This window comes from Gymnoscopelus braueri (assembly GCF_963280865.1).
Source record: "Gymnoscopelus braueri genome assembly, chromosome: 12".
Lineage (NCBI taxonomy): Eukaryota > Metazoa > Chordata > Actinopteri > Myctophiformes > Myctophidae > Gymnoscopelus > Gymnoscopelus braueri.
The window spans coordinates 15,718,584-15,740,222 of record NC_137614.1 but is presented as its reverse complement, the minus strand read 5'-3'; the positions used below and the strand labels follow the sequence as shown (position 1 = coordinate 15,740,222).

The 21,639-nt window shown below is 39.7% G+C and overlaps 2 protein-coding genes across 2 annotated transcripts; both read left to right on the top strand.

Annotated features, from left to right (window-relative positions):
• The first annotated feature begins 2 nt into the window (after nucleotides 1–2).
• eps8l3b (EPS8 signaling adaptor L3b) lies at nucleotides 3–20,694 on the top strand. The gene is made up of 19 exons (XM_080443817.1): nucleotides 3–54; nucleotides 11,913–11,996; nucleotides 12,103–12,179; nucleotides 12,372–12,553; nucleotides 12,681–12,745; nucleotides 13,227–13,385; nucleotides 13,876–14,025; nucleotides 14,650–14,745; nucleotides 15,712–15,838; nucleotides 16,484–16,563; nucleotides 16,974–17,048; nucleotides 17,468–17,604; nucleotides 18,104–18,317; nucleotides 18,939–18,979; nucleotides 19,131–19,224; nucleotides 19,556–19,672; nucleotides 20,044–20,129; nucleotides 20,236–20,368; nucleotides 20,604–20,694. Exons 3-19 carry the CDS (start codon nucleotides 12,136–12,138, stop codon nucleotides 20,646–20,648), a joined length of 1,845 nt encoding a protein of 614 aa, XP_080299943.1. The 5' UTR covers nucleotides 3–54; nucleotides 11,913–11,996; nucleotides 12,103–12,135; the 3' UTR covers nucleotides 20,649–20,694.
• On the top strand, nucleotides 4,678–11,047 carry LOC308097233 (ATP synthase F(0) complex subunit B1, mitochondrial-like). The gene is made up of 7 exons (XM_080444897.1): nucleotides 4,678–4,802; nucleotides 5,836–5,872; nucleotides 6,206–6,351; nucleotides 6,720–6,883; nucleotides 8,367–8,492; nucleotides 9,054–9,233; nucleotides 10,804–11,047. The coding sequence occupies exons 1-7, from the start codon at nucleotides 4,775–4,777 to the stop codon at nucleotides 10,873–10,875; spliced, it is 753 nt and encodes a 250-aa protein (XP_080301023.1). The 5' UTR covers nucleotides 4,678–4,774; the 3' UTR covers nucleotides 10,876–11,047.
• Nucleotides 20,695–21,639: the final 945 nt, after the last annotated feature.

Genomic DNA, 21,639 nt, shown 5'->3' with positions numbered 1-21,639 from the left:
TAGCTTTTCCCTGCACCAGTGCCTCAAACCTACAGTGGTAATGTTTCAGAAAAGGTATTGCCATTATTTATATGGACTGAATATATGCACACAAATTAGTCAGAAACAAATAATTTGCTTGCTGTAAATGACTTAGATTAGTCATAGGTAGTTTAAATATGAAATGTATTATGACATGCAGTATGATTAGCAGACTCATGTTGTATACACTTGTTATATAAGAATCATATTTAATAGTGAACATATTAAGATTCTAGATTTTTTGTTGTTGAAATATTCCTTAATGTTTGATCTGTATACATGTGTATTTTCAAAGCATATAGAGAGTTAGTGATCAGAGCACATGAGTAGGCAAGTAACAGGTATTTAGCAAAGGCTATCCGACTGGTAACAATCTGAGATGTTAAAAGCTGAGTATCGCTCAACAGTTTAAGCAATGGGGCTCTGTTATAGTAATAATATAGTAGAAATAGGAACTCCCATTGTCATTTAAACAATATAGCTATACCAATATACAGAACAAAGTACAATAGAATCAGGAAAACCTTCACAGATACAAGACAGGCCTGCTCTCATACTTGCTGTAGAGGGAAAGAGTGTCAGATCATGCAAACAATTCAATGTAATTGAGGAGACGTTAAGTAACTTCACTTACCTACTAAGCCATTTAATTCATTTAGGGAAAGGCTCTAACAAGTGTTTTAAAAATAAATACACAACATGTTTCCTCTGCAAAAATAGTGTGCGGTATAACAGCTTCTCTGTTTCTCATAGAACTGTTTCTGTCAAGCATTACAGGAAGTGAAGGGAACGTCATATGTTCCTCTATCTCAGCCACCACGCGTGTTACACTGATGCCATACACGGGTGGGCCCCAAGATTACAGACAAACCCTGCCAATTCCTTCTCAATTTGGGACAAAAAAAAGTACCACTTAGGACAGTGTTCTAAGCTGTAGACTGTCTCATTTATGATAGAACCATTTGTTTCTCATTAAAACTGGCTCATGACTTACATCCAACTTAAGTAAAGCATAGTTGTCAGCACATTACTCAGTATGTGTTTTGGCGGCTTCATTGTGTGTGTGTGTGTGTGTGTGTGTGTGTGTGTGTGTGTGTGTGTGTGTGTGTGTGTGTGTGTGTGTGTGTGTGTGTGTGTGTGTGTGTGTGTGTGTGTGAGAGACGTGTGTGCGTGTGGGAGAGAGGGAGGGAGGGAGAGAGAGATTGCCTCCCTTCTCATGTGTGTGTGATAGTTGGCTATATTTTACAGACTGTACTGATATTTGAATATTGTATGGCTATTTTGCTTGTATGATTTCTTCCTTCCTGCCTACAATTACACTGTATTATTCTATCTTACATAAGGAAGCTTACATACAATAATCTAGACCAGGGGTCTTCAACAGGGGGTCCGGGACCCGTAAGGGTGTACTGAGAGGTACTACAGAGAGGTTGCAAATCTCTTGAGTGATAGGAACTTTTTTTTTACCTTAACCACTTGAACGCTAGCATCCCTATTCTGGGGGAAACACTCTCTCTGCTAGTTTCGGTGAAGAGGGAAAAAAGAGCAGACCAAGTGCAGAGCCAGCAGCCAACAGTAAAGTTTACTCAAGTATTAAGGGTTTAAGTGGTTAATTGTCTGAAAATATATAGAAATCTATGAATAAGTTTAATCTGCAACACAATTTTATACAATATGTAGTGGGGGTCCCTGCATGCTTCATCACCTCTCTCAGCTAAGGGGTCCGTGGCCTGAAAACGTTGAAGGCCCCTGATCTAGACCTTTTCACACTTGACAACACAAACATTCTAAAGTTTATTTCCTGTTACAGTGTTTTTGTGATCAGTTGCTGACAGGAAACAAACCCAAGCTGTTCCTTAGCAACGCAACTGCTGCTGACATTAAATAAACACCTTGAACTAGATATTTGCGTTTAATTGAATGAATGCAGAATAAACGTTTGCACATGAGGACTTGCACTGAGAATATGCTGCTGTAACCAGTTGTGGAAAAAGTACTAACATTCTTTAGTAAAAGTATCAATACTACAATGTGGAAATATGAAGAAACTCTATAAGGATTTAAATACAATGTAGTAAATGTCCGGAATTCAAAATTTACTTGAGTAAAAGTCCAAAGTATTGGTCAAAATGTACTTAAAGTACCAAAAGTGTATAATGCAGAATGTCCCATTTCGCAAGTTTTCAAAATTTATAACATTTATAAAATGTATAAAAATATTTTGAAAATAGCCGATTGATTGATTGATTGATTGAATATTTTATTAGGCAAAAAATGTAAAACAGCACAGTTACATTTAAAATACTTTGTCTAACAGGTCCGTTCATAAAAGTCCTTGCGGACTTGTTTCCAATGAGGGCCTTGGTATTTAATTCATAGGCATATATAGTGGCACCACAGTTCAATTATCATTACAAAATAAACAGCCAAAAACAATATATAACACTATGTACAACAAAAAAAATAAAAAAGAGGGGGAAAAAAAATGTACAAGAACAGGGGGGGGGGGGGGGTCTGCTGTCTAACGGGAAAATGGTACTACCTCCACCTTTGGCCTCCTGAAAGGTGATTTTTTAAGGCTCTTTTAAATGAGCCCAGCGAACTGCATTTTTTGAGGGATGGAGTTAGACTATTCCAATCCTGGGTGGCAGTGCTGTAGAAGGAGAATTTGCCCATGTTTGATTTATGGGTGGGTGGTACCAAATTGTTGTTAACGCTCCCTCTGGTATTGTGACTGTGGGTGTCGCTAACCTTTTGGAGGTATTTACTCAGATATGCGGGAATTGGGGGCATATCGGGCAAATTTGCATTTACAATTTTGAAGGCCAGTCCCATTTTTAGTTGTTTAACCCTGTCTTCCACCCTGAGCCAGCCTAGACTGGCAAAATGGGTGGGAGAAAGGTGGGTCATGGGCCCCAATCCGAGGAGTAGCCGAATCAGTTTGTTTTGGGAGGTTTGAAGCTTAGTCTTCAGTGACACTGAGGTGTTGGAGTACCAGGAGGTGCAAGCATAGTCAAAAAGTGGTTGAATCAGGGCCCCAGAGAGGGTCCTGAGGGCCTGAGGGTTGACAAAAGAGGAAACTCTGCCCATAAATTTGGTTCTCTGGTTTACTCTTTTGACCACCTTTGTAGCCATGCTATCACCTGTCAGGTATTTGTCAAGTACACAACCCAAATAGGTAATCTCTTCTTTGCTAGAGATAATTGTGTCATCGACTTTGACCTTGAAATCATTTACATCCATCTGTCTGAGGGAATGTTTGGTCCCAAAGAGAATGGATTCAGTTTTCCCAAGGTGTAGTGACAGTTTGTTATCGGTAAGCCAAGTACGGATTTTTGAGAGTTCGGAGCTGAGCGCCTCCTCAACTTGCAACTTGTCCTCTCCCGAGATCAGGAGTGCCGAGTCATCAGCGAACAGGAACAATTTGCAGTTACAGGCAGCACTCATGTCGTTAATGTATAGAAGAAACAGTAACGGCCCTAGAATGCTGCCCTGAGGAACCCCACAGCTCACCGGGAGGGATGAGGACATGGTTCCGTTGATGTCAACCACTTGTTCTCTTCCCTCCAGGTAAGATCTCATCCAGTTTAGTGATGTGCAGTCAAAACCAATCGCCCTCAGCTTATCAAGTAAAATTGAGTGGTTTACAGTGTCGAACGCTTTTTGGAGGTCCAACATGACCATGCCGCAGTATTTGCCCGCGTCTACCTCACGTTTGATGTAGTCGGTCAGATACAGTAGGCATGTGTCAGTGGAATGGGAGGTTCTGAAGCCCGATTGGAATTCAAACAACAGTTTATGCTCGCTGAGGTAGCTGTTGATTTGTTCTTGAATTAATCGCTCTACAACCTTTGAGATGGAACAAAGGATGGAAACAGGCCTATAGTTGCCAGGTTCTAATTTGCTTCCTTTTTTATGCAGAGGGATTACTCTTGCCAACTTGAAATCCTGTGGGACGTGACACTGACTGATGGATAGGTTTGTGATTTGGGCTACTATGGGGGCAATAGCAGTAGCTGCGTCTCTGAGGAATCTGGTGGGGATATTGTCAAGGCCGGTGGCCTTGTTTGGCTGGAGGGCGAGTAGTTTTTTCTGCACATCATCAGCATTTACTGGTTTGAATGAAAAGGAGTCTTTTTTAGCCCCTAGTTTAACATAGTGAGCATGGATGTGGTCAGATCTACAAGCTCACAATGTGGTCCGATCTACAAGCTCACAATGGGCAGCGCATTGTGAGCTTGTAGATCGGCTATTTTCAAATGGCCGAAATGTATATACTGTAGGGCTGAAGTGGTTAATGTATGTATTGTAAAATTAATCAAAATCTACAAAGTAACTAGTAACTAAAGTTTTCAAATAATTGTAGTGGAGTAAAAGTATAATATTTGCCTCTGAGATGTAGTGGAGTAGAAGTAAAAGTACGGAAATTTGAAAATACTCCAGTAAAGTAAGTAAATTGTACTTGTAGAACACTTGAGTACATGTACTTAGTTACTTTACACCACTGTTTAATTCAATTCAAAGGAGCTTTATTGGCATGAGAAAACATACGCTTACATTGCCAAAGCAATCATACACTGCCATCTAGTGGAAAAACAATGTATAACGCCAGCATACTGTCATCTCGCGTTATTTGCCGTGTATTTCCTGTGAGTTCTTCATCCTCTCTGCAGAAGGGCACGGAAAGGCCAACAGACACAAGGGTGCCCGGTGAAGTCTTAGCAAGAACAACTTGGCATTTCATCCTCCAGACATGCTGTCAAGGGTCGTTTTCGTCTCAGGTATGGTTTAATATAGACCTTGGGGGCGCAACTAACATCATTTTTTTAAAAATATAATCTAATTGCAAGGGAGTAAAAGCCATAATGTGTATGAAGGGTAAAGTGAAGGCCGCCGCACACATTGAATGGGTGACTTATGTTAGCTAGTAGCTACTGGAACTGTCTGCTAAACTAAGCTACATTTAGCTAGCATGTGTATGCTGTAATGTTCAATTATTGAATGCAGGTATGATAATATATGTTGGTATTTCTCTCTGCGCGTTTATTTTACAACGAGGAGGAGCTGTCTGCTGTCGTTTACTAATGAACTCTAGCTAATAGCTACTAACACCAGCGGCTTGTTGCCAGCTTGTGTGTGAGAAATAAGCAACCAGGTATATGAAAACAAGCCTAAAAGAAGCGACTAGGCAGGCTACATGAGATCGCCGGCTATTTGAAAATCCGATCTACAAGCTCACAACGCGCCTCGATGCGACGCGTTGTGACTCGAGCTTGATTTTCAATCTTGGAGGAAAGCGAAAATGTTTTGGAACATTTTAACATAAATCATGTATGGGGGGTCCCTGCTGGTATAACATATTTTCAGATGAGGGTCCTTTTATTAAAATATATTTTAGAACCACTGGTTTAAACATTAGGGAACAAGCCAAAAATAAGCAACTAACCAATATTTACAAGCAACTTGAAGCCCTTGAAAGCCTTGAAGCAACTTGAAGCCTTTGAAAAAGAAGCTCAAAGTCGCTTATAATAAGCGGACTTGGCAACACTGACTAGCAGCTCGCTAAGCTACTGTGCATGGCTGCAGATGTCACCTTTCACATCTTGGTTGTCTGAAAGTATCATTGCATGTTTGCCGAAATGTTATTGAAGGTTAAGCTGGGATACATGTTTTTATTCAACGTTTCATTTGTGCACATAAGCTGTCAACAACAGATCTTTTAATCAATTGTTACATAATGTTCTGTCTCTTTATAGACCACTTGGGCTTCAGTTGACGTTTTGACATTGAATGTGTCAATGTTTTGTTTTTCAGCCAATGCCTTGAAAGGCAGCGGTCATCTTGGAGCTGGGTACGTATTTATCATGATCATTTTATGTAATCAATTATTGCTAGTTACATGCTAAGATTATCTACTTGAACATCAATGAAAATAGACATATAAGTAGTTATTATTATTTTTATTATATTATTATTATTATTCAACACAAGATGATGTGCTGTTCCCATTTGTAAGTATTCTAATCTATTCTTTACTTATTGACAGTTTTTTAGCTATGCCACACACTTCACAACTCTGCAGTCTACTTGTCCCTTTCTCCTTGTAGTATGTGTGTTTTAGTTTACTACCTCTTTAAAGACACAACTTACACTGTTCAATGTATTTTTTGTCCATCTACCATAGCCTGGTCCAGGCATCCCGTTCCCTCCACACAACTTCCCAGAGTCTGGCACCCGTGCCCGCTCTTCCAGAGAAGGGAGGCAAAGTCCGCCATGGAATCATCCCCGAAGAGCTGTTCCAGCTTCTATACCCCAAGACTGGAGTCACAGGTTAGCTGGCTTAGGCCAAATATAGCCATAGGCATTTTCAATAATGTCATGTCTTGCCTACTCTGGCCAGGTTATCGATTCTTCCTAGCAACTTCTGTAAACTTGGGTAGAACTACATCTATTGAATGAACATGGTAAAGCACAACACATTTAATATTGCATGATAATTCTCACTTTGTCAAGTGAGTCTTTAGTATAAGTCTATTCTTCCCTTTTAATAAGCAATGGGATAACATGTAGGCATTATTATGCTATGTATATTATGTCTTTATCCCCTCCATGTTTCTACATTTCACAACTTTACTCTTTTGATGTCTGAACAGCGACATTGACTCTTGCCAAAACGTACTTTCATCCCTATTTACCAGGCACTTACATGCTGGGTACCGGTCTCCTCGTGTACATGCTTTCCAAGGAGATCTACGTCATCAACCACGAGACCTTCGCTGCAGCTTCCATAGGTGCTGTCGTTATCTATGGAGTGAAGAAATTTGGCCCCGACGTTGCAGCTTTTGCTGACAAACTGAATGAGGTAGGCTTCTCACTAAGACAATTATTAAATTACGGCTCTGCAAGAGTCTAGCTCTAGCCATCTATGAGAGGGGAGGGAAGACACAAAATGGTCTAACACAATAGTAACAACTATAATGACCACAATAATAGAAACTATAATAATAGTGAGAGATGGGGAGAGGGGAGGGAGACGCAAGATGGACAACAATAATGACCAATAACAACAATAGTACAGAATCACAATAATGGCAGCTACAGTATAATAACGGTCTGCAGTCCTATTCCATGGAAACCGCTGGTGCTCAGTGAGCCATGTAAAGTTCCCTTCCAGTCTAAGCCTATGGCAACCGTAACTGTTATAAGCTTTTGTGTTAACATTTTCTCCAAAGTCATTAAAACATTAGAACATACAGGAATAATTAAGCATTTAAACCCTATACTTAGTTGAGGGGTCTATATTAGGCCCCTTCCTGTTTTCGTTCTACACTAAATTTCTTCGCTGAATGTTTGCTCCAGAACAGACATTATGTTTCAAAATAGAAAACATGGAAATCTGCACAACCATAAGATAATCCTCTGGGCCTTCACCTTAAGAATACTGTGAATCGATTTATGGATTCATGTGCTAAACATGCCAGACCACCTGTGAGGTCTAAACCAGTGTGTAAATGAGTTCTGAATAGTTGCTTTAAGACACATGATTAGCGCTTGCTTTAAGGGTGCCTTTACACCTGGATGCTCACACATCATTGATCTGTTGTGTACCCCAGTAAAGCTCGAGAACTGTGGCGAAGCTACAACGGGTCACACGTCGAAAATTGCCGATCTACAAGCTCACAACGTGTCACGTCCTTGACATGTTGTGAGCTTGTAGATCAGCCATTTTCGGTGCGCACCCCATCTTGCGATGAAGTAGCCTATAAATTTGCTGTTAGAAGATAACGAAAATGTTGGCGAGTTTGTATTGAAGTCCATTAGTCCAAAAAAAAAAAGAATTACCACAATGAAATGAATAAAATCGATAAATAAAAAACACAATGATGTAAAAAAAAATCATTTATTTCATTGTGGTATTTATTATTTAATTTCTGGACCAATAGACTTCCATAAGTTTCCCTAGAAATTCTGTCCAATAAACAACTAGCAACAAAATGTGAACGCAAACCTCACCAAATGAAAAAGTTAACAATGTTGCAACTTGTCCCCTGAATCGCTCAGAGTCTACCGAACTATAGATGTGAACACCATGTGTCTGTAGTGCTACTACAGTAGTAAAATGGTGCTAATAATGTATGGAGAATATTGACCTTCTCTATTATTGTATTAGACTTAACTAACTACCATCAGGATTTTTGACTGGACTAATTTTTATTTGATTAAAACTGTCCAAGTGTATTACTGTTTTCGACCCTTCTGGCAAATTGTCATGTTCTCTTCTACTGTATACAATCTGAGTACACATGTGATCAGCTGTCTCATCGTGTGTGTGTGTGGCTTTGCAGGACAAAGTAGCCAAGGCTCAGGAAGTTAAGGACTTGGCCATGGCCAGCCTTGTTCAGGCCATTGAGGATGAGAAGAAGGAGCAGTGGAGAATAGATGGAAGATCATTGCTCTTTGATGCTAAGAGGGTAAGCAGAAATGATCGTTTTCCATGGGCGAGGTTGTATTGACCACTTATCAGACCACAGTTACACTGACATCAGGCAGACATGCATGTGCACGCAGGTTGCAAAAGAACCTGCAGCGGAGGAAGAAGGCTTAGAACGTGTACTGTGAAAATATGTACGTCTTACTTTCTTTCGTGTGTAAGTGATTCCCAAACTAGTTGTTTTCAATGCCCCACCCCAATTGTTGTATTTAGTTGAGACATGTCCTGCATTGCGTCTCAAATGCAGGACGTTGAGTTAGCCAAAACGAGCGCTCCTCAAAACGGCTGTTTTGGGAATGAATCGCTTGCATGCAACCTGCGTGCGTAGTCTCATTATTTGTATACAAATAATTGGTCTATATACCTGGTCTTTTCAGCAAACAACCTGATTCTTATGTTTAGAATTCCACTTCAGATCTGGGCATTATTCAGTACTACTGCAGCAGCTAGTCACGGAGAAGCTTTGATGGCGCAAAGTGATTTCCTTGCAAGAAGGATCACTCAGGTTTTAAGGCTTGCATCCTCTATTTCTCTCTCCTAGAACAACGTGGCGATGCTGCTGGAGACAAACCGCAGAGAGAGGATACATATGGTGAACAATGAGGTAAAGAAGCGCATGGACTACCAGATCGCCCTTCAGCTCCTTCACCGCCAGATGGAGCAGGAGCACATGGTTAACTGGGTGGAGAAGAACGTTGTTGGCAGCCTAACCCCCCAGCAGGTCAGTAGTACTGTCTTCTGTTATCATGTCATCACCTCCCAGTAGGTCAGTACTGGAGGGCACTCCATCATCAAGGCAGATACAGGGGAAAAAACGCTGAAAGCTTCATCTGCTTTGCCTAGTTATTCAGATCTATAATAGTACATTTCAGTATATCTCTTCCAATTTACTCAAGTGGGACACTTTGATCCGCAATTGCATCAGACTGCTGACGGTCATCACATCAGCAGGGGATTCCTCTCAGTAAACAATTTAATGCATTACACTTAGTTCTGGCCATTCATCAATTGACTTTTAAAATAAACTTGTTAACATAAAAATACGAGCACATACAAGATTTGTTGGCATTATATAGTTTGCAGTCCACAAATACCATCGCTTTTGGATCCAATCTCCTTCGTGGAGTTTAGATCACATAGCCCGAGGGGACGAGCGTCTATACATTCCAGTAACTAAACCAAATTCATACGTGACTTGGTCTGACAAAAACTAAAACAAAACTTCTGAGTTTCTTCTGCTGCTTATTTGACATTAATTCAAACAGGCCTTTTCAGTTAAACACAGATTTAATTAGTAACTTTGATGCTGGTCTCTTAAGTTATCACAAGCCTCCAGATGGCTGTAAAATACAGTAAGAGAAACTCACACAGAGGAACATACATAATACACTAATACGCGCAGGTGAGATTAAAAACTCCAAGGAGTTAATAAAACTGTCTTCAAGACATCTCTTAGCTATTTAAACTCATTATCACTCCCTTTGTCATTATCAATTCACTTTAACAAACAGTGTAAAATAAAATGTATTAATTACATTTTCATACAGGCGTGGTTTAGCTTTCTGCTGTAGTGTTAAATGAACATTTAACTCGCCACTAGAGGTAGCCACTGAGTCTTAGTAGATGGTCTGGTTGATTAGACTCTAAAGCAAAGGCTCCCAATCTTGTGCCATGGAGAACAAAGTAAGTGGGGTATTGTTCCAGCAACTCATCTCAAGGTTTCATAATTGGTCCCCAGGTGTAGTGTTGTTGTAGCAAAACGCTGCACCAAGGTCTACCCTCCATCCTCCATGGCACATGTTTGGGCTCCTCTGAATTAACCCATGTATATCGTCGCTGTAGCTGGAAACCTTGTATGTACAAAACTGTTACTTTTCAAGTAATGGAAAAAAGAGCCTAAATTCCAATGGATCAATGTAGTTATTAAGTCACAAGCTTATATTATTATATAAGTATGATATTTATAAAACCCACACACACTTATAAAAATAGCAAAGATATCCGGTCTACAAGTTCACAACGTTGTGAGTGTTAAGGTCTGCTATTTCTGCCAATATTATATGATGAAGTAAGGCATTAATTTACAAAAAAACAAACATAAGTTGAAACATGGAGATAAAAGGTTTCGGCCCAATAGCGATGATATATGAGTTATTATAAAATACTGGAAATAACTCAAACTTGATTTTGGTTTTGTGTGGAATGTGTTTTATTTTCTTCCCTTGTATTAAAATGGACTCTCAGATATCACACTCGTATGACTGTTTTTTGTGTCCCCTGTGTTCTTTCAGGAGAAGGAGAGCATTGCCAAGTGCATCACAGACCTGAAGGCCCTGGCTAAGGTCAAGGCTGCTACAGCCTAAACTGTCAAGTCTTCAGAGAAGACCTTCCTGACTCGTACTGCGACAAGACTTCCCCTTTTTTCTTTATAAAATAAACTATTTCCTCATAAAGATGGTCTCTGTCAATACTATGAGTGTGTACATAATATACACGTCAGTCCATAGTAAAATAAATGGTTCTTCATTAACCCTCTTTGTTTGTATTTTCAGTATTTTTGTATGTCTGTGTGAACTGAGCTGATCAAGCTCTCATATTTGGATTATACAGCATATATAAGGAGTGTATCATCACGTCATCGAACTACAGAAAACATTGACGTGTATATATAATTGCATAACAGCACTTAAAACATGGTGTGTCAGGGCCTTGACCACCCGGAAAATAGATATCGCTAGGCCTTTCTAAACCTTTGGACTCATAATCACCCAGAGACTGCCACATTAAATCACACCCTGATCATATATTTTGCAACCACACAAGCCCAACCCTCCTGAGCAGTCATTCCAGCCGTTTACACTTTGATCCTTCTGCCTTCGTGCAGGAAGTTAAGAATCTTTGCCCTGTATGGAGGGAATGTGTGTCTGTTAGGAGCAGTACTGATGGAATCTCTATGAAAGAATGGAACCATGAGATCAGTGTAGAGGCAACATTAAGGTAAAGACTAAATTAATGCATTCAAAAGTGGCATGTGCTGTACTGACTGCTGAAGGTTAAATGAGACATCTTGAACTGTAGCATCATATCCTGCTGGAAAATTGAACTGCTAAAGAAAAAGCTGTTGAAGAAGAGCCTCTTAAAATGTTATGTAGCGACTGTTCTGAGTAGAATTCCAACATTTTGTCAGTATTGTAATTGGTACACAGATATGGGTATAGCATTTATAGAATAACATTCTGGCATCAGTCTAGTGAGTTGCTTGTTTTTAGAGTTAATTCAGGCATTTGAATGGGAATTTTGTATTTAAATCTTATTTAAATTACTATCATTAAGTATTCATTTCATGTATGCATTTATGGTTATTTTCCTGCACTTTACTCTTAGTGATTGTGTGTTTCAGTGGACTGTGGTCATTGTGTCAAGTGTGCAATAGGTTTCGGTTTGCCTCATATAACCTAACCACACAACAATCAGGTCCATAAAGGTAGGCTACATACAGTAAAACATATAGAAATAGGACAGCAAATATATTCTTGATTATTAGTTTTCCAATGGTTTCTTCAATCCAAACGTTCCATTTCTCATACCAGAGGTCTACAGGTGATTGACATTGCTGGTTGAAAATGTATGGAAACACAGGAAACGCACCGTTCTCTTATTCCCCGAGGTCAGTATTATTAACCATGTCATCTCCTTTCATGTGCACACAATGATAATGCCACATAATGACACCCTACAATGCTTTATCTTAATTTCAGTGTCATAATAGTGGAATGTTTTATTGACATGTTATGCTGCCCTAGGCAACTGACCACTAATATGCTATTAACCCCTGGTTGATTTGGGTGTTGTGTTTTAGGGGGGGATTTCCATCAGAAGATTTTCTCCAACACAGAAGGGGTTTTCAGGGTCACCAGCCAGAGGAAACAAAGAGTTCCCAATTCCAGAGAAAAGCTTTTCAAGGTCACCAGCATGATGAAACAAGGAGTTCCAATTTGGAGAGAAACAGCTCATCCAGGCCCAGTGGCAAATCTATATATAGTATGTTCTTAACAACCCCACAACTAGCCATCCTATATATTTTCTCTCAATGTATTTATTTCTAAAATTATAATACTTTATATACAATTGTTCCTACTCATAACCAGATGTTGCCCTGTTATTTCAGTGCAAAGAAAGGAGTACTCAGAAACGCTGAACAAACAATCTGACAGCTTTCACTTCAGAGTGGAGGTAAGAGCAAAAGAAATATCCGGCTCTGTGTAGACACTTGAATTTCGGTTGGCCTCTTAGAAATTAGAAACGTGGTATCTCCAGCTTTCCTACAAAAACTGTAAGCAACAAAACAAAAACATGTATTTAAAACAATATATAGTGTTCAGTAGGAGACAACATGACTTAGTTATTTATGAACATCCACTCGAGTTCGTCAGTGAGTCATAAGTAGAGGTTCTTGAATAGATTTACCATTTACCATAGTTTTCATTATGGCCGCATTGGGTTATTTCAAAACTCAACAAGAAAAAAGTAAAACATATTAAGACGAGGGTAAAGTCTTTTTCTTTTACACATCTACCATTGACATGTTTTTGTGAATTGTTGGAAAGACCACTCCATAGATCTCAGCAAAGCACCCAGGATGTGCAAGGAGGTGCACGTGTGTACTTACTATATCATTAATTGTCTCCACTCTCCACAATGACTCTGTCTGTAGCACCTGTTTACCTGTGAGTTGGATGGCCAGGAGGTGAAGAGCCTAAATGACTGTGTTGCCAAGCTGAAGAGACTGGACACAAAAGGCAGTGTGTGGCCTCAAGACATGATCATGGAGCTCCAGGGAGGGGAGTTACTGCTTAGTGACATTGAGACCAAGGTTTGTCAGGATTTTCAGAAGAATACTTTTACATAGCAGATGTGGAATGCACAACCAGTGGACTTGCAGTTGTGTAGTTCCCTAGATTTTAACTGAACCAAATGTTTTGACTGCTTTTACTGTTTTTATGCGTGTGTTTTTTAACTGTATTATTCATTCCTGTTTATGTGTACTATTTCTTGATACTGTGTTTTTTTCCTGTTGTGGGGTGTACAGAGATCCCTTGGAGTGACGATGCACCATAAACAAATACATTTGAATTGAATTGTATAGTCACAAAATAATTTTGTCACGCACAGCTTCAACCGTGTCTCTAAAAACATGGACATATTTATAAATATTACTCACCGGAAAACTTAGACAAATCTTTCTCCAAAGTGTTTTATTAATTATTCAATATCAATTAATTATCATGAAATCTAATAGAAAACTGTGTGCTTTGCTCTATAGGCTATACCCATTTGTTTTTTGTTTTTTTGTGGTTCCACAGGTGGCACTAGAATCACTGTCATTGGGCTGCATCCTGGAAACAAAGGCTGTGTTGGACAGCTGTGCTTATAACTCACTCCTGACCATTACTGTACAGGAACGAAACCGGGGCCCTCCCAAGGTCTACATGTTCCAGTGTGAGGAGGTTGGGGTGAGTCAAATCTTACTACAACCTCAACCCTCCATGACCTTCTGACAGTTTTCACCAAGATACATGTGTGTACTAGTGATGCCCAAATTGCAGGTTAATTGTGGGTGGCTACAGATAGAGGAGATCATAAAGTAACTCATATCCATGGCTAAATTGCCACAGTATTTCTTGGTCTATAATATTAATCATTTTCATCTTGTCAAGATGTTGCGGGTTGTTCTGTCCCACGTATCACTAAATTGTACAATCTAGATTGGAGATCATGTTTATATAACTATAGAACTGTTTTATACAACCTTCTGACTGCTTTGCTGGTAGTATTTGTGTTTACATTGACATACGCCTAAAGCACCACACCTGGTTCATCAGGCAGAGCATATCAGCGGCGATCTGGACAAGATAATGCAAAACAGAGGCCCTAACACGGAACCCCCCAGAGAGCCGTATGACATCAGGTACAGTGGCTTTTCCCTCAAACATGTAAAGCAGTTGTCATCCTTTTTTGGATGACAATGGTCAGTGTTTCTTGATTGAATCACTTCATGTGTAAACTATGAGTTATTTTCTGTCTCTGGGGCGTTCTCAGGAGCAATCTAGAGAACATTATAAGCCAACATGTTCCAGGAGGTGTCCGGCAGCCTGGACCTCGTGCTGTGCTTCCTGAAAGTACCCCGCCTCCACCAGAATATCCGCCCTCTCAGTGGAACTGGAGAAACTCAGGTGCAACTTGATCTCATGGCAAATGACTGTAGGCCAGTGATTCTCAACCGTGATTCTCAACCTTCTTATGTTCAAGGACCCCCGGTTTGATATGCATTAGGCCACGGTTTCCCAGTTGATAAAATGTGTATCTGTGGGACCCTCATCTTCACTGGAAAATCCTCAGTGTTTAACTCTTGAGAGTGTACAAATGATACCAAATGAGGGACCATGAGGGTCCATTTGGTTCCATTTGTACACTCTCAGAGTTACAAACCTGTAATAACCTGTAACCCGTACCCAACATTGAGAAACAGTGCTTATTACAAACGTCTATAACAAAATCTAGTTGAGAACATGATGCAGTTCTGTCATTTGTAGCAATCCTGCTAATCTTCTACTGCAATTGGTTGAGAAATAGTGCATCGCTTGTTTAATTGACTTATTGAGTTCAGTTGCATATCTGAGGAGTGTAGTAGATTTTGATCTTATCTGCTGGAGAACATGTTGGTTCACAGACCCAGTGTATGCTTTCATTTTAAAGAATGTTAATGACTAATTTATGGATACTAATTTATGTTTGTGCCTCTTAGAAAATATGTTTCCGCCACCGGTTTACAACCAAGATGAAATGCTGTATAATACTGAAATGAATGGATCACGCAATCAGCAAGAGGTGCCTCAGCAACCCCAATATACAGAGACCGAAAGAAACATAGTAAGTATACTCTATCTATCTATCTATCTATCTATCTATATATATATCTATCCATCCATCCATCCATCCATTCCTCCATCCACAATAAGCCACCTGCCAAGGACCAAGGACTAACTATTTTCTCAAATAATTGTCTGATAATTTATCATAGATTATTGTCATTATCATTTGAAGACAACATATATCCTACACACCACTCAATGCCACTACGATGTTAAGTTATTTTATACATATACTACAGTGACATGTTGTTTTTTTCTTCCCCTCAGGACATTCTTAACCATGTCTTAAATGATGTGGAGGTCTTTGTGGGAAATGTATGTGCTGCTACAGATGGACCTGCATCCAAAGAGGGAAAAACGAAGAAGAAGAAAAAGAAAGACTCAAAGAAAAATGGTGATTTACTTTATTGATTTGTTATTCCACTGGCTTAAGCAAATAAGTATGGGGAAATAAAACTGAAATAATTGTATCTATATTCTATAATATGTAATATTTTGTAATTGTTTCTATTTGGCCTTAAAGTACCACTTCACCATTTTCATATAATTGGTCCTCACTAATACTCAGAAGATGGCACCATTTCTGTCTACTTGCTCTGTGTCTCAGAGGAGGGATGTGGACAGTTCAGTTCAGAGACCCGCCTACCAATGACATCATCAGTAGGCAGGTTTGGTCATTTTAAACAAGATTTCAAACGTTTTATTTTAAATGAATGCAAGAACAATGGCTTCTATTTCAGCACATTAACATTCGTGGAAGAGAAAGGCTGTATTTTCTATTAGCTTAGAATCCCATTGGTGTCATTGGTAGGCAGGTTTCTGAACTGTCCATAGCCTGCCACCAATGAGATGCAGAGTGAGTAGAAATAGTGCCATCTTAAAATGAGCATTAGTGAAGACCATTATATATAATTGGTCTTCAATAATAATTGGTCCTCACTAATGCTCATCTTAAGATGCCACTACGAAGATTAGGTTGAAAATGGGTGAGGTGCTCATATAATATCAACATGTATTTGCCTTTCTCTAACCTCCCCAGCTGTACCAGAAGTCAATATGCCACCTTGGGAGGAATATGTTTCCTGTCTTCAGAAATTTAAATATGGATTCAATCTTTTGGTATGTCTGAAGCTAATGTTGTGAAAAGGAAATTCACTGCATGCAGTTTGATGATTGATGATTTTGCTACTTGCTGCTGGACCTTGCTTATCTTAAGGGTGATTTGTACTTAGTTGCGTGCTGGTGTCGTGCACAGAAAGAAACTGATCCACAGGCTCACAACGTGCCATAGTGCAACGCATTGTGAGTTTGTAGATCGGCTATTTTCGGTACACAACACCGGTGCTCAACTAAATCAGGCATTAGTGTGTTGAAAGGAATGTGAGACAGACCCTCAAGTGTCTTTAGACAAGTACTGTAAATGGTAAATTAAATGTTTGTTCACTTGAGAAAAATTACTGAAAAAGTGACTCTGTAAAAAGGACACATTCAACTGAAAAAGGTGTTTTCGGCATTATGTGATGTTGCAGGGTAAACTGAATGGAGAACTGAGCAGTCCCTCTGCTCCTGAATATGTCCATTTCCTCTTCTCTTATTTACAAGTGGTGAGTGCCCCTTCTTTAATAGTCTGCACTAGCACTTTAGTCTGCAGTAAGTGACCTGCATCATTTAGCTGTAGGCTACACACAGGAAGGCCCAGGGTACAGTAGTTAACAATACTGACCATCTTCTCCCCTCTGGCTGTCACTTGGAAAAGCCATTAGCCAAACGAAATGTGTACAAAAGGTAATGTGTTCCTAGTGCAATCAGTCTTCTCTACAAAGTGATGATTGTGATTGTTTAATTATTTGATGTAATTGGACAATTTTCTGACCATACTCAGACAATGTATTATATTGTATTCTATTGAAGCCTATTTATTTTCTCTTTTTTTTTTGCCTTTTTAGGGGGGGGATTTTAGATATAATATCTCATAATAGATTTGGTGATGGGAAATGGGTTTAATTCCTTGATCTTTCCACAGATAATGCCTAAGTACATCAGTACACCAGTCCTCACTCCTTTGCTTACTGAGGCTGCCCTGGTGCTGCTCAGCCAGGAGGTTAGCCCAGAGGAGGACCAGCTCTGGAGGTCTCTGGGAGACTCCTGGAACATCCCACGGTAAGCGGCCTTATCGGTCCTTGTGCTATATGATCAGTCACTTTACCAGGTTGTAAATAACTTCTGCCTTGGTGTGCATTCTTCCCTCTGCCTACTAGTGCTCGCTATGTGGATCTACTACTGTATACAGTACCTGCCTCACCTAAACACTCTATACTTTGTAAACTGGACCTGCTCTTTTTTCTCTCGACACCAAATCTTTTCGCCGGAAATAACCGATCTACAATCTCACAACACGTTGTGTGTTGCAATGTGTTCTGAGTTTGTAGATCTGCTATTTTTGGCGAACGTCCCCCCCAGAATAAGGATGCTATGGTTCAAGTGGTTACAAGTAAAGAGTGATACATTGTTGTTGTTGTTGTTGTTGTTGTTGTTGTTGTTGTTGTTGTTATTATTATTATTGCACCGGCCTACTCTGGGACCACGCAAGTCGGGAACTAAACAAGTTGGTTATTATTTATTTTATTCAAATTCTTACTTGATTCTTGTCATGCCATAGGTCTAGGTGGCCAGATGGTGATTTGATCCCACCTTACATCCCAGATTTCTACGATGGTTGGCAGCTGCCACCGCCTGTACTTGCCCCACCTCCTTCTCAGAATGGACCATTGGGCAGGAGCAACAGCCAGCACTTCTCACCTGCCCCTCAGAATGGACAGATGGGTGACAGCCATGGCTATCAGCTCAGAGATACACAGCAGCCACCTGAAGAGGTATAACACTACTGACACAATCAGATCACCATAACCCAGCACTGTATATGATGCTAAAGTTATCAGGAAGTGCATCAGCATAGGCTTTATTGACATCATTGACTACTGATGGAATGGAAAACCCATCAATTATCACATTGATGAAACTAACGCAATCTGTCCTCCTGCGCTATTAACATTATGGAAAAAGAAAAAAAAATTGTCCAAAATGGCCATACTTGTCTTGAATTCAGACACCATAAACGTCTTTCTTTGTCAAATATGTTTTATTAAGAACAGATTATAAAATGTTATATAATGTACAATGTACATTCTTATTTTTTCTGTACAACAAAATCCATAGAAAGAACAAATAAGACTAAAAGAAAAGAAAACCATTAATCCCTCCCACCCATGCTGTTCAGTGACATTACATAAAATAAAGTAGTAAAATGAAATGTTGCCATGGAAAACAAAAACAACACTTGTGAAAATGATGATAAACAGTCGACCACACAAATGGAGACGCCATAAACTTCTCAAATGATAAACATTTAGGTTTACAATGTGGGAGCGTAGGACATAATGATGTCCATAAAGCAACTAGGTATTCATTCAGTTGTGTCACATTGCCTTTTACAGCCCAGAATGACCAGTCCGTGGGGTCCCCCACCGCCGACACGGTATGCAGTGAACTTAGACGCCAGTACACATACTGTAGTTCCGGCCTGTATGGTTGTATCCCTTCGTTACTTTGGCTCCATATTCCCTGCAATCTGTGTTTGTTTCCACTGTGTCATTGCTGCTGTGACACTTTTGCTATATCCTTTGCAGCCGCAGCGAGCCGCCCCTGTACATGCGAGTCATTTATGACTTCATGGCCAGGAACAACCAGGAGCTGAGCATCATGAAAGGGGATGTGGTTCAGGTACTGTAAGACATTTGGTGTCTTTCATTAGCGATATATTATTATGACATTAATTCACTTTATGGTTTTCTTTGTAATTTACTTCTTATTGAAAATAATCATTTAGTGTTGTATTTAAATCTTCATGCATTTTGTACACTAGACTGAATATATTGTTATTGTCAGCTTTGTTCCATTTCAATATTATCAAACTTTATTAGTAATAGATCATTGTATCATTCCTGTTTAATAGTTGTGAAAGTGGTGTATATGGTCCAGTACTTACACAAAAATAAACATCACTAGTACATTGGTTTACTCTGACACTGGGTCTTTATTTGCCTTTTCACAGGTGGTGGATAAGTCCAGGCAATGGTGGCTTGTTCGAAATGCTCGTGAGGAGGAAGGTCATGTCCCTCAGAATGTTCTGGAGCCTATGGATGGAGGCGAGCCCATGGAGGATTCACGGGTGAGCTAAGATTGCACAACATTCTACTGAGGAAGTGTAGCAACCTACATTTATTGAGTAGTATGGAATTCTATACCACTTGAGCTTCTATAGTGTTCAGTGCGGAAGGAAATGCAAATCCCGCATTGGTTTATTCAGCCACACCCGACAGACACTGCACCAAAAGCAGCTGAATCACCATATATATATATATATATACACTGTATATATATATAAGTTCATAGAGAGAGAGAGAGAGAGAGAGAGAGAGAGAGAGAGAGAGAGAGAGAGAGAGAGAGAGAGAGACACACTCCGAGTCTACACCTGTCATATGAAATGTGTCATAAATAAATGTGACTTAATAGGTGATTGTTTCTCTTTTTCTATATCAGAAGTCACGTGGCCCACCTCGTCTGGATGCAATGTCCACACCTGCAAATGTAAAAGCCTGGTTAGAGTACAAAGGCTTTTCAAAAATGTAAGTCAAATAAGGCTTGTGGATCAAGATATTTTCCCACAACTGTCTTGTTTAAGTAGTAGAGCACATAACAAAGAAGCTGTGCTTCATGCCTTGTTTTTCACAGGACAGTGCGGAGCCTGGGCGTGTTGAGTGGACAGCTGCTGCTGGGAATGTCCAGAGATGACATGAGGACTGTATGTCCAGAGGAGGGAGGCAAAGTCTCTTTCCAGCTTCAGGCTGTCAAGTCGACAATTGCAGTGAGTAATCTACCATGTACACAAAATCCTGAGTTAATTTAACTACATTTGTTTCCATTACACTCTAATTTGTTTCACAATTTACACTGTTAATTTGTGTTAATTTAAGTCTTGAAGCGTACTTAATGTCTAAGAGATAAATGCAGTGTACATACACATTATAATATGGGTCCAGTTTATACACTCTGCAATTGTCACTTTAGTTATAGCAATATTCATTTCCCCTTTCCCACAGCTTGCCAGTGAATCAGCATACAGCCCCTACAACGGCCAGTACTAAAACCCAATGTAAAACTGAGATGCCTTTATCACTTTATCCATATCAGGCACTGAAATGTGTATGTATGGTAAACAGCATGAAGGGATTCTAATATAAAAAAAATTTAATAAAAAAAGAAAATATGAAGAATCTACGGTAATAACTATTTTTTATGACAACCTGCCTTGACTTTTTACTTCAGCAATCGCCAGTCATTTATTTAAATAGATTTTTCCTGTAAATGTGCTTAAAGTTTTAAAGTTGTGATATAACTCTGAAAACAATCCTGTACAATTTATGTAAAAACAAATCTGTTCATTGAACGTGAATACCTCAACCTATGTTTTCTGTTATAAAGTTCTTCTTTGTAAGATTTTCTGTAACACATTATCAAATGAAATGTTGCATTTAAAAAAACAAATGAACAAGTCAGAAAAGACAACATGTTATACTGTGGTGGCATATTGGATTTATAGGACTTATAGTTTTAAGTTAAGATATTTTAGATTTTTTTAGATCAGTCCTCTTAGGGAAAGACAGGGCCACTCAATCCGCTTCTCCGGAACTACTCTGCCGGGACTGGGAGAGGAGAGGCTCTGGCACGTGGAGGGACTAGGCTCCTGGGGTGGCCTCCTCATTCGTCTCACCAGGTCCAGGACCTGAGCGTTGCACCAGACTGCCCCCGTTTCAAACATTTCCTTCTGGCGTGATGGTTTCTTGGGCCGTGGTGGTACTGCAGGCTCCACTTGCGGCTTTCTTGAAGGGCCCTCCTAAAGGCCTCACCGTGGATTTGTTGGGTTTCTGCCTCACGGAAGACACAGGCTGAGGCGCTAACCCATGTATAGTAGTATACAGTGGCGGCTGGTGCATTTTTCTCTAGGCGGGGCTATACCAAAAATCAAACAAACAAGTTATCACACTGGTATATCTAGAGTAGTCGGATCATCTGAGTAGTAGTAGTTTGTTTATGAAAGTTATACACAACTAATAATATGAGCAAGAAATGATGGTT